We start from the raw sequence: 12,883 nt of genomic DNA on the forward strand, positions 1-12,883 counted from the left end.
GCTAATGATACAATCCTGTTGATCCAGGATGATTTGTAACAAGCCAGGAACGTCAAGCTGTTGTTGTATATATTTGAAGCAATGTCTGGATTAAAGATAAATTTCGAGAAAAGTGAAGTTATGATGATTTTGCAAGATGACAGCAAAATACAATGACCTTTTCAACTGTTGCTGAAATATTTAGGCACACCAATCTTTGCAAGGAGACCTGCTGTTGCTGAAAAGGGATTCCTCGGTGAAAAAACAAAGAAAAAGTAGAGTGGCTGGATGGGGAATAATATGTCCATTGGTGGGAGGATAATCAAGATTGGTGCATGCTTGTCCAGTATTGGGGTATATCAGATGTGCATGAGACTTTTGCACATGACCACAATTGAGAAAATGGATAAACCTACTAGATCCTTTTTTAGGATGGTAGTGGAGATAAAAGGAAATAGCACTTTGTTAAATGGAGATGGATTTGTAAACCAAAGAAGAAGAGTGGTTTGGGCCTGAAAGATTTTACCAAATTTAATATTAGTCTATGTGTAAATGATGGTGGAAAATTGAATCTGGTACTGGCCCTTGGCAACATTTCATGAATATAAAGTACCTGAAAGATGCTGGTGTCTTCTATTCAAGGAAAAGGCCTGGAGACTCTCCCAAGGTAAAAAAAATCTCTACCTGAGTGGCTGGAGGATGCAGGTGGGAGATGGAAAATTGACAAGTTTCTGGTGTGATGCCTAGTGTGGTCTTAATCCTTTAAAAGAAACATTCCCTGATATCTTTGATATATGCAATGAACAAGATATTACTGTTGCTAGTGCAACTGCTCTTGGTTGGAATTTCTCCTTTAGAAGATATTTATCTCCTGATCTGACTGTTCAAGTGCATGGCCTGTTGGGTATAGTGAGACAAACCATGCTATCCTAAGAAAAGGATAATCCTTTCTGGAAATGGACAAAGAATGGCATTTTTTTGTTAAATCCATGTACAATCACCTCTGCAGGAATGAGACTGATAGATCTTTCAGACACCTATGGAAAAGTAAAATCCCTCTAAAAATCAAGATATGGCTATGGCTGATATGGTACAATGCAATTGCAACAAAACAAATTTGCTGAAGAGAAATTAGGCTGGAAGTACTTCCTGTCAGTTTTGCCACAAAAGTGAAACCATATCACATCTTTTCTTTGAATGCACATCAGCAAAATATGTTTGGAGTACAGTTGCCATGGCTATTGGAGCAACTGATAGACCCGGGAGCTTCACCCAAATTTTCTGGTGGTTCCCTCGTTTGGTTCCAGCCAGCAGAAACTTGCAAATTGCTGGGTTGGCTGCTATCTATTTGGCCATTTGGAAGATGAGAAATAAAGCTTGTTTTGAGAACAAACTCATCAAATCTCCTAATGAACTAATCAGTTTCTCCGTTATTTTTATGAACTACTGGGAAGGTCTACATAACCCATATGATGCAAAAAAACATCAGGGCTGGTGCTGATGGTCTCCTCCGGCTTGCTGCTGCCACACCGTCGTCGTGAGAGAGGCGAAGTGCCAGAGAAATTCTTCGCTTGCCAGATGAAGCAATGGCAGATCCTGACGAGGACAACATGGAGACATATGGTGATGGTGCATAGTTCTACCTGCTGATGCTGATGCTGGGTCCCTTCCCTCTCTGGTGATGGTGCAGTTACCTGTAATCTCTCTCTAAAACGCTAGCAGTAGGCGGCGATCCCCCTCCAGCTCTTTTTCTTTCTGTTTTTGTCTGCTGTGTGTTTTCGTTATCCCTCGATAAGGAAAATCAATCCAGAAAGGGGTCGTTTGGAAAAAAACACAAAATCAAATCGTTGGCCTTATTAAGAAGCCACTGCAACATTCAGGGCAAAACCACCAATCGTTCAAAATCATTGGTTTCAGCAGAATGACACATACAGTATATCTGAAGAAAACATAAACCTAGGGACGAAAATGAAACGAAGTTGTGAAAAAGGCTCGCAGCCTCGAAGTGCTCGCCCACCAGGCCGACACCACCTCCACCGGTGCGCTGCTGCCTGCTCCCTTCTCCCCCAGGCCCCCGGTGTTCCCCCAGCACCAAAAAGTACGAGAGGAGAGGAGGAAGCGGGGCGGTGGAAGCCGGCGAGCAGTAGGAGGAGACGATGCAGTGGTACTTCGTGGCGGCGCTCCTCACCGTCCTCACCAGCTCACAGGCAACGCCCCTAAACCCTCGCCGCCTCCGCCTCCGCCTTCCTTTTTTTTTTGGGTCGATTTAATCGCACTGTAGAAAGCCGGATCTCTCCGTAACAGGGGATTCGTTGCGCGATTCGATTGGCGTGCGGGGTTGGGTTTCGTGACGAGATGGCGGTGGGGGACTGTAGGTAGCGGCGGCGGCTTCGATCTGCAGTCTTGTGCCCAAATGCAGTTGTGGTTCTCTGCTTTCGGCATAATGGTGGCCCGAACACCTGGAGTGGTCGGAATGCTAGCGACCAAGTCTCACTTATTTCATCTAGCAGTCTCTAGATGTACTGAACTAGTTGTACATTGCAATGGGATGAGGCAGAGGGGATTGGCTTTTGTGGGATTGAAGATGCCCTGGCTGTGGGCTCCTAAGAAATTATTGATTCCCTAGTGATCTTTTCCCCCCGAGAGCGCTTTGCCTCTCGTTGCATTGGTAGAAAGAGTTTCGTACGAGCCTAAGACCAGGCCATCACACCCGAACACCCACAGCGAAGACCGCAATCGACGGCCACCATCATGGTCATTGCGTAGTCTGGAACGCAATGTTGGTCGGCCAACATTGAATTTTTGTTTTTGTAGTTTACTCATACTAGTGATTCTGATTACATTATGTATGCATGTGCAGGGCATATGGACCACCCTCTCGCAGAGCAATGGCAAATATAAGTACGACTATGCAACCATTCCATTTCTCGCAGAATTCTTCAAGGTAAGTATATTACGTTTCACCGGAATCTTGTGCTATTGTGATATTCATGTTATCCATAACAATGTTTGGACCAATATATCTGTTTTAACCCGTGGTGCAAATAAGTAGAGTAGGAGACAATAGTTTTGGGACCTTTACATCTGTTTATCAAGCGGTGCGAACCTATAGTGTAGGCATGTGCCAGAAAATTAATTTTGAACTCTATATCTCGTTATCCTGAGTAGTCCAAGCATGTAGGACACAATGATTCATCTACCTGAGTTCTGATATTTACCCCATTCTCAACGCAGTTGTCAGTCTCGAGCTTCTTTCTTTGGAAAGAATGCCAGTCACCAACACCACCAAGGATGACAAAGGAGTGGAAAAGTGTACGGCTGTATCTGGTTCCTTCAGTCATATACCTCATCCACAACAATGTCCAGTTTGCGACCTTGACCTATGTTGATCCATCTACCTATCAGATATTGGGGAACCTGAAAATTGTCACAACTGGCATTTTGTTCAGGTTTGCCGTTTGCCTCTTCATAACAATGTTATGCTTCCTAATACTATGCGTGATATGATCGGTACCTCATTTTCATGTAGTGCTTGCATTCAGTCTTTCATGTGCCCACCTCAGACTTTGCTTCCTGTTAATAGAACTCAGATTGAATGCATGCTATCTTCGAAAATAGTCAAACTGATTGGAAATAATTGAATTGTCGGGAAATTCTGGTCTGTTTTGTTCCAAAGAAAGAAATGGAAAAGAAAGAGTTCCCTTCCATATCCCTGCATCTGTTTGAATATTTGTTTTTCTGGCAATATAATTGTTCCCTGTTTTCTACACTTCGCAATCTGAAAATGCTTATATCCTTTTGTTGGGTTGATCACAAAGTCAGAGTTTTACCTAATCAGCACATTGTCATGGACTTATGACAATTGAGATATCCAAAATCTTATGTTTGTTTCTCAAAGATTTTTGGGGTCACAGTTTTTTCTACCTTTATTAGCAAGTTGTTCTATTATGGCAAAGTTTCCGGTGCATCCCACCCTCAGATGCACAAATGTGCATAATCTACGGAGGTTATGATGTAACCAAGCATTCTGCAAAGTCTGAACACAAAACACGGCATGTACTAGTAAATTGAAATTTCAGTGAATAGTAGCTTTATTTTTTCCAATTTATTTATTTGTTAACTTTGGTTTCTTTCCCAGTAATAATTGTATTTTTGTTCTGTTTATCCATGGATAGGTCAAATTTGAATTTGGAAATTTGAGAAATGAAGATTGTTTTGTTTCACTTGTCATCTTTCCGGATTTTTTTCATGACATTCACCTCTTGTTTCGAAGTAAATACACATGGTAGTGCACGTAAAGCATGCTGCACCATATTAATAGAGCTAATGTGCTACCTAAGTATATTCATTGTGATTGGTGCTTGATTCTTCCTCGCCTTGATTGACTAATGCTCTTGGTGACTTGGTCTTTGCTAATTGTGCTAGGCTTGTCTTAAAGAAGAAATTGTCAAATCTACAATGGATGGCAATTATTTTACTGGCTGTGGGAACAACTACAAGCCAGGTTTGTTAATATTGCACTTATTATGATAAATATGTTCATTTGACATTTGTAGTTAAATTGTGTGTATTTAGAATTATACACACAATACTAAGCTATACTTATGTATAGAGTGGTACCGTATGCTTACTTCAGCAACACTTTGATATAGTGGCGTGTTACCACAAGTCCACAAGGCATCCACATGTTAGCATTTAATACTGTGTTGATGGCTAATACTAAGACATTAATACTATAACAAGTTATCCTATCCATGCTTTTAACAAAGTTTGTTGTTACCTGTTACTATATTTCACTTACAAAACTAGTAACATGTGTTACAAGGTCTATAGGCATAATATGGGTCAAACTAAATCATGCGGTCTTCAGTTTAGTAATTAGTACATATTAGACTGAATTTCTGGCTCCTCATTTAGTTACTGGCAGTAAGGGTCGAAGCTGATACCAATTCAAATTAATATTTCCCCATTACCCCACTAGATCTCTGCTATTTCTTATATATTAACTATAATTAAAATTGGAAAGGCCAACTTATTAAAGGATTCTTTCTATCAAGGTTTTTTTCCTAGTCAAAAGACTAACAAAATTGTTAACTTATACACTTCGTACTTCTTATTGTCCCTGCTTATACCTATTAGACTGGATTTCTGGCTTGCTCATTTAGTTACTGGCAATAAGGCTCCAAGCTGATACCAATTCAAATTAATATTTCCCCATTACCCACTAGATCTATGCTATTTTTCCATTATGTTATATATTAACTATAATTGAAGTTGGAAATGCCTACTTATTTAAGGATTCTGTCTATCAAGTTTTTTTTTTCTGTGTCAAAAGACTAACAAAATTGTTAGCTCATACACTTTGCTTTTTATTGTCCCTGCTTATGAATTTAGGCTACTTTGTAACTATTCTGCTCGTTGCAGGTCAAGGGATGTGGAGATGCACCATGTGATTCACTTTTCTCAGCACCATTGCAGGGTTACATGCTTGGGATACTTTCTGCTTGTCTTTCTGCACTAGCTGGAGTCTACACTGAGTACTTAATGAAGAAGAATAGTGATAGTCTGTACTGGCAAAATGTACAATTATATACGTATGTATCTATACCTAGCAAGTCTATTGTCAAGAATTGCATATCCCTAACTCCCATCTCATCACACTCAGCACCCAGCCGCCTATGCATTGCTTGCACCTATACATGTTCAAGACTATCCCATGAACACTATATATAGTCATCTTATGTGTTGTCAGGTTTGGAGTTATCTTCAACATGGGCTGGCTTGTCTATGGTGACTTCAAGGCTGGATTTGAGATGGGTCCATGGTGGCAGCGTCTTTTTAATGGCTATTCTATCACAACATGGATAGTTGTGTTCAACTTAGGGTCTACTGGTCTGCTAGTCTCATGGCTGATGAAGTATTCAGACAACATAGTTAAGGTGAGATCATCTAAACTATGCATTTCAGCTAAAATTTCAAATTTCGGGTCCTTCTCCTAATGCCTGTAGAGTGACATTGTGCATTTTGTGTTTTCATTTACACGTCAATTAGTTGTGTTGCTATTTGTCAGAGAAAACTGGTTGATTTGACCGCCCAATCTCCTTTCGAGAACACTTTGGTTTCCTTTACATCTGTGCCTAAGAAAAAGTAGAATAGGTTAAGAATCCATATTACTAATCTGACCTTGATAATATGATGGTTATGCTTTTTCTTTACAACACTGTTCCGTGACATTGTGCATTTTGTTTGCATGTCAATTAGTCGTGCTCCTATTTGTCAGAGAAAACTGGTCGATTTGACTGCTCAATCTCCTTTCGAGAACGCTTTAGTTTCCTTTACATCTGTGCCTAAGAAATGTAAAATAGGTTAACAATTCATGGTACTAATCTGACCTTTATAATATGATGGTTATGCTTTCTGTTTGATCTTTTTAATTTTATGCACTTGCAATTGCAAAATCGTTTCATGTTTCTGTTATAACAGGTGTACTCAACTTCAATGGCCATGCTTTTAACAATGGTTTCGTCTGTATATCTTTTCAATGTGAGGGCTACAGTTCAGGTAGGAGAATGTATTTTTTGTGTCGTGGTCCTTTTGTTTGCTGTCAATTTTAGAATTACACGTTTGGAGTTGGTATATCCCTGGCTATGTATTCATGCTAATACATGTTTATCACCTCTGCTTTGCAGCTTTTCTTGGGCATTCTCATCTGCATAATTTCCCTGCAGATGTATTTTATGCCTGTGCACATGCTAGTCGAATTGCCACAAACATTGCCAGCTACATCAAAGTAGGCATGGTTCACTGTTATCTAACCTGATGATCAGAGTGATAGGGGATTGTATCAAAGGAGCAGCATTAGTTGATTATCTTGGGCTCTGCTTTAATCGAGTCATCCCTTGAAAACCTGAGGCTGCAATCTTCAACAGCTTCTGTGGCTATCTTCACGTTGGGGAGAAGCTGAGAAGGTAAATAATCAGTAAGCGAACACGTGATATTAGTGGACAAAAGGCTAATTGCCGTGGGCTTTGCTAATTTGTATTCAGGTGGGGGATGAAGGCTGATCTCTATGTTCTTTATGGCTTTAGAAATGGAAATGTGTCCACATATTCTTCAGTTAGGTCAAAGTGGCTTGCTAACCATGCACTAATTTTGCCATTCACATGGAAGAATACATAGAAGACAAGTGACTGCACTTGAGTTATTACATCTTTGGAGAAGATTTACGTTTCCTTCTGTTGCAGCAATTGTACTCATTAGATGCCTTTATTTTGCTTATACTTGAATGGGGATTCAAACTGGAGTGCCTTACTGGGTAGATCTCATACTGTACATTCAATGTTTTGATAATTCTTGCTTAGCACAGACAAATTATGTGGTTGACATCTTGTTTGGTGGTATATTCTGCAAGTAAGCATGTCTAACTTAGTTACTACTACCTCAGTTCCATATTAACTGTCGCAGATTTGTCTAGATTCTGCAACAGTTAATATGGAACGGAGGAAGTATTACCTTGGTCTTCGAACACCGACGACTGGACATAGGGTATTCCACACGTGCGCACGCTAATGACTCTCCAAGCATAATATAAGGCATCACGCTCCCGTATTTATTCAATTTAGGAACCACTTATACTCTACTAGGACCTCTTCTCCGCTCCTACTGCTGTAGTTCCTCTTTGTCCCTCGTTGCAAGATTGCAGTAAGTTGGTTTAAGTGTACTTCAAAATGGTAGCCCAGAATCCCCTGAATAGTGTTCCTGGTCTCAAGTAGTCAATCTGAAATTTAGGATATTAGCCTGGAAGTTGAAGTATAGTTCATTTCATTTATACCAGCAAAACCTGTCTGGGTTATGTCTCGCTTTTACAAAAGTAGATGCTGGTAGGCCGTACTGTATGGTGCCATTGTAATTTGTAAACATGGCCATGATAAGGGTGGTTATTCAGATCTGTTTCAGAAATAAGATAAACGTTTGTAGTATTTCCCTTGACTTCTTCAAAGGCATGCCATGATGTAATCACATTTGTTCTACCTCTACTTTTTTGCCTTGTCAATTTGGCCGGTGTTTGTTATGGTGTAAGGACAATATATACTGCATTTTGCAATTTCGGTGTGCCCTTGCTCATAATTTTTTCTTTCTAGCCAAATTGTATCCTTTTATGAGTGGCAGCATTATAATTTTCAGATTCTTTCCCCTCCCTCAAGAAAATGCCAGCCTCCAAATGTGCTCTCGCTAGTCTACTTCCCAGGGATATAAAGGCTGGCTTATCCATCATATAAACCGGGAACCTTGCTTTACCTTGCTAGCATGGGGTCCATCCAGGGATGACTTGCTTGCCCAGATATACAAATATTAGTCTAATGTTTTCTAAAAATGATTTTACTTTATGCAATATAGTGTTACTAGTATGATTAAATGTTTACTGGGGCAGTTACATGCGTGAGAGGAGTATGAAGATGTGAAACTACTTGGTAAGTGATTCTCTCTACTGTGCATTTCACAAAAGCTTAACCTAAGAGATTTTGCGGTTGGCTCTAACTAGGCCTGGATTACTTGTACCTGAGCTCAACATCATGTCCAATTATTGATATATATGGCATTTACTGATGGCAAGGAATATACCATATCGGTGCATATTACTTCTCAGATGGCAAATCCATAAAAAGTTTATTTTCCTGCATTAAGGCCTGTTATTTATGGGAATCACTTCTAGAATTGTTGGGAGAGAAAAAGAAAGCTAGACAGGATAGCTTGTAGAGTCAGCACTGCCTTGAGATTTTCTTTTTTCGTGTGTTATGATGACACTATGTAGTAACATCTGGTGCATGGCCTGAGTATATATTTCTTGTCTGTGTGCATACACCCAGCTACTTATGCCCAGACACAAGCCTGTACATGGCCATGTGCATCGTGAGCGGCTGCGCAAGGCCCCATAATGCTAAGTACTCAAACTTTTGTAGATATGGATGTATCTACAACTAAAATGTGTCTATATACATCAAAATCTAGACAAAACTAAGACACTTATTTTTAGTTGGAGTTAGTACTATGGAGTACTAGTGCAAAGGTACTTAATATTACACACCCTAAAAAGTGCATAAAATTAAAATAAGCTGTTAATTTGTACTATCCATTTTATCGCCCGGTATACCAGGTTATCGATGGCAACTGCGAATGACCACTAGGAAATCAACCACTCCTGATTGGCCAAACACCTCACGCCACCACCGGTTTCGTCCTGAAGGTTCCCTCATTTCTGTCTTGAGAAGCGAAAGAGGTAAAGCAAAACATTCATTCCTTGGGGCGCATGGCACTCGGCGAAAAGGATTGATCGATATTTTTCAGCCAGACAGGAAACAAAGAGAGAAAAAGGATGGGACGGAGAATGTCGATGGAGTACCATTGCTCAAACGAGGTTGCCGTTGTGACGCCCCTTGTTTCTTGTCGCTCGTAGTATCAGCATTGTGCCCGCAGGATAAGAGTGCGTGCCCGGCAACTTGTCACATCCTTGGAACAGAAACGCTTCTCCCGCAAGCCTGTTGGCCTGGCATGCCAAACTCATGTAGGTGACATTGCGGAGCTACTCACCTAGACGTGTACCGGAGGGTAGTACTCCCTCCGTACTCGTTCCGTTTAAATCAGCTACCCACTAAAACATGTCTAAATATATACGTTTTTAAACAAAATTGAGACAATTAATATGGAACGGAAGGAAAATAATCCAGTAAGATGTCTTGATAAAAATGCAGCACGGAGGAGATTCCTCTGGTTCTGAATGGCCTAAGCTCCCGCCACGATGCAAGGGTGTGTTCGGTTTGGGGATGGGGTGGAATGGAATGGAACCATTCCATTCCACTGGTACGGAACCGTTCCATCCCTGTGTTCGGTTTGGACAAAAAAATTGTCACGGAACGGTTCCATCCTTGTGTTCAGTTTTGGAATGGGATGAGAATGGAATGAAATGGGTGAGATAATCACCCGATTAATTATTCTAAACTCGATTAATTATTTGCTAAACTTGATTAAGTAGTGCTAAACTTAATTAATTATTGCTAAACTTGGTTAATTATTGCTAAACTTAATTAATCAACGTGTGACAGTCACCCGTTCCACCTCGTCCGGCCGAATCGGAGGAACCACTTCATTCCGGATCTGGAGGGAATATTCCATTTGAAGGAACCACTTCATTCCATTCCAGTTTGCAACCGAACACAGGAACGAGCTCTGGGTGCGGAACGGTTCCATTCCGTTCCACCCCAATCCCCAAACCGAACACACCCCAAGTAAATTAGCTAGAATGGCACGGCACCATGTCTTAAATGTGCATATCAAACAGGTTTGTATCGGCATCAACATAAGTCCAGCACTCATTACCAAGAAAAATCACAAGTCCAGCACTCTCTACATTATTCCACTCTCTCCCAATCCATCTATAAAAGCCCTTCCGGCCTCTGGCAGCCCCGTCTCAAACGGAAGTCACAACCACGAGTTGCTTGCAAGTTACAGAGAGTTTCAGAGCCAGCAACGAACCACACGCATGGGATCCTTGGGCCCTGCCGTGAGCGTGAGCATGGGCAAGGCCAACGGCGGCGGCGCGGCCGTCGGCGGCCAGCAGCAGCAGCAGCAGAAGATGGAGCGCGGCGTGTTCAGCTGCAGCTTCCGGATGCCGCTGCACTACCCGCGGTACAAGAAGGCGGACTACGAGGCGATGCCGGAGTGGCGCGTCGACTGCCTGCTCCGGGAGTACGGCCTCCCCGTCGCCGGCGACGTCGACGACAAGAGGCGCTTCGCCATGGGCGCCTTCCTCTGGCCCGGCCAGTACTGATCCACCTTCCTACACCTTAATTTCCACTCGGAGCAGAGGCCGACCAACAGGCTAGCAGAGACTGATCAGCAATGGCAGCAGCAACATCACATGCCCGGCGCGCGGCGGCCATGTAATGTGTGAAGACCTCGTGTATTGTAGTTCTTAATTATTATCTGCCATCTAATCGTAATCTCCCTAGAGAAGATATGTCTCTTGGACTATATATATATATATAAGCAGTGGAAGAATGTGTTGTCTCTGATGTTCTTACGTGTCTCTGTACGGCTGTACGCCCGACGTTGATCGCATTCCGATGCAGTTCTGAGCTTTGTTTCAGACGTGCAATCTTTCTGCGTGTGTCTTCTGAAAGTCTGAACTGTTGCATGCTTTGAACTGCTCTACCACTTCACTAGCTATCCCCGGTTCATTTGCATTTGTTTCTTGAGTTCTTTGCCGAGATTGGCAATTGGGAAGAAAAGGGGTTCCAAATGCCCCTTGCACGGCCCTTTGGAGCTTACTCTATTTTACTTATTTAATGATTTAAACTTTGCAAAAAAGATGTCTGCTTTTCATCAATCGACCTAGAGACCGGAGGCATTTCCCCATCTCATTTTCAGAAAAAAAAAACTTGGAATTCCCAACTCACAGTTTGCTGCTAGCAATAAGCTAGTAGCTTATTTTTAACCCTTCTAGGGTTCTTGAAAAGAAAGTAATGCTTGAAAGTCTGCCTAGCACCCCCAAATCCTCCACTATGAAACCGTGTCTATGGCCAAACTTTCAACTCTAGGTTATTAGATACCATGGTGCAGTTTCGCAAGCGGGTATTTTTACCATGGAATGCATCTTGCTGCGTTGTTCTGCAACCTTGGAACATATTCATAAGTTCAAATAAAAATCCAATCAACCTTTTCCCCATGACACGTGGACCCAAATGTCTATGACTCAACAAGCTTGTCGTTTGTCCTCCCTTACTTTCCATGTCATGTCATGGCCATGCCATGTACCACATGGTAAGAAAATATTTTGAACCCGGATATAACATAAATTCTTGGAAAGATTGGAAGAAGTCACATCCACACTACTTCTATGCCTGCGAGATGGCAGTGGACAACGACTCTGCCTCGCCTACTCCATCTATTGCAGTATGAGCTAATTTCCTCCTTGTGCTGTTAATTACTTCATGTCAAAATCCCGATGCTTCCAAGTCCTATGATATATGAGGGTTTCAACAAAACTGCGAAAAGTATTTTAACTAGGTGCAAAACTTGTGACATGAACCTTACTGTGGCCGAGATCTATTGCTTGCTCGGCCGCAAGTACATGCGATGTCTTCTTTGTGAACTACGATCATGTTGCACCCCCTTTTCCATGCTTAAATAGGAAAACAACTACATTAACATTTGAAGTAATTAGGCGCAACAACCATGCGATGGATGCTTTCATACAAATAAACACCGAGCATGTTAGTCCTTTCATATTGTTATGAGCAACTGAGCACCCTTCGCCCCAATGAAGTGGCCTCAATAATAAACATTTTGATCATACACATTCAAGTTCACATAGTCGTTTCTTTACATTGCCATATTTTAAGAAAGCCTTTGCAGTCTCCATCTCAAGTTGCACCAACGCTAGCGAGCATAAACATCTCTAAGCGACTGTAATTATGGCAATATACAATCATGTACTGACCAAAATCATCAATCATCATTTGGTAAGCCATGCCTAATTCTCTTGTGAACCACCACATAATAGTGCATCGACAGTATGCCCTACTGTGATTGCCACATTCTCATCTCACATTCAGTCGATTTTGTGGGAGAACACGAAGGTGTAGATTAAAGAAATATGCAAAAACTTGAGAGTTCAGGTCATCAGGTCACATTGGCAAGTTTCGCTCTAATTATACTATGGTGCACGAAAATGTCAAGTTAAATGTGCCACTTTAACTATTTAAACATGGACCAAGGTTGCTCACTAGCCGAGCTGAAAGAACTTTAGTATATTTTGATTCTTTTGGCTCTATGTAGTTGTCAAACTTTTGAAACTTCAAAACTAATTAATATCTTTTGGTGTATCTAGGTTTGATACTAGAAAATC

The 12,883-nt window shown here is 41.4% G+C and overlaps 2 protein-coding genes across 3 annotated transcripts; both read left to right on the forward strand.

Annotated features, from left to right (window-relative positions):
• Positions 1 to 2,097: 2,097 nt before the first annotated feature.
• Positions 2,098 to 7,371, forward strand: LOC124701984 (CMP-sialic acid transporter 1-like). 2 transcript variants are annotated; one of them, XR_007002294.1, is made up of 9 exons: positions 2,098 to 2,186; positions 2,840 to 2,923; positions 3,214 to 3,428; positions 4,405 to 4,483; positions 5,404 to 5,573; positions 5,732 to 5,918; positions 6,463 to 6,540; positions 6,669 to 6,947; positions 7,026 to 7,371. XR_007002294.1 is itself a non-coding variant. In XM_047234085.1 (8 exons), the coding sequence occupies exons 1-8, from the start codon at positions 2,136 to 2,138 to the stop codon at positions 6,771 to 6,773; spliced, it is 969 nt and encodes a 322-aa protein (XP_047090041.1). In that variant the 5' UTR covers positions 2,098 to 2,135; the 3' UTR covers positions 6,774 to 7,371. The 2 variants fall into 2 exon arrangements, 1 of the variants encoding a protein (XP_047090041.1); XM_047234085.1 differs by having other exon boundaries at positions 6,669 to 7,371.
• A 3,087-nt stretch (positions 7,372 to 10,458) lies between these two features.
• Positions 10,459 to 11,048, forward strand: LOC124684623. The gene has a single exon (XM_047218900.1). It carries the CDS (start codon positions 10,517 to 10,519, stop codon positions 10,802 to 10,804), a length of 288 nt encoding a protein of 95 aa, XP_047074856.1. The 5' UTR covers positions 10,459 to 10,516; the 3' UTR covers positions 10,805 to 11,048.
• Positions 11,049 to 12,883: the final 1,835 nt, after the last annotated feature.

Source organism: Lolium rigidum, chromosome 1 (genome assembly GCF_022539505.1).
Source record: "Lolium rigidum isolate FL_2022 chromosome 1, APGP_CSIRO_Lrig_0.1, whole genome shotgun sequence".
NCBI classification, from domain to species: Eukaryota; Viridiplantae; Streptophyta; class Magnoliopsida; order Poales; family Poaceae; genus Lolium; species Lolium rigidum.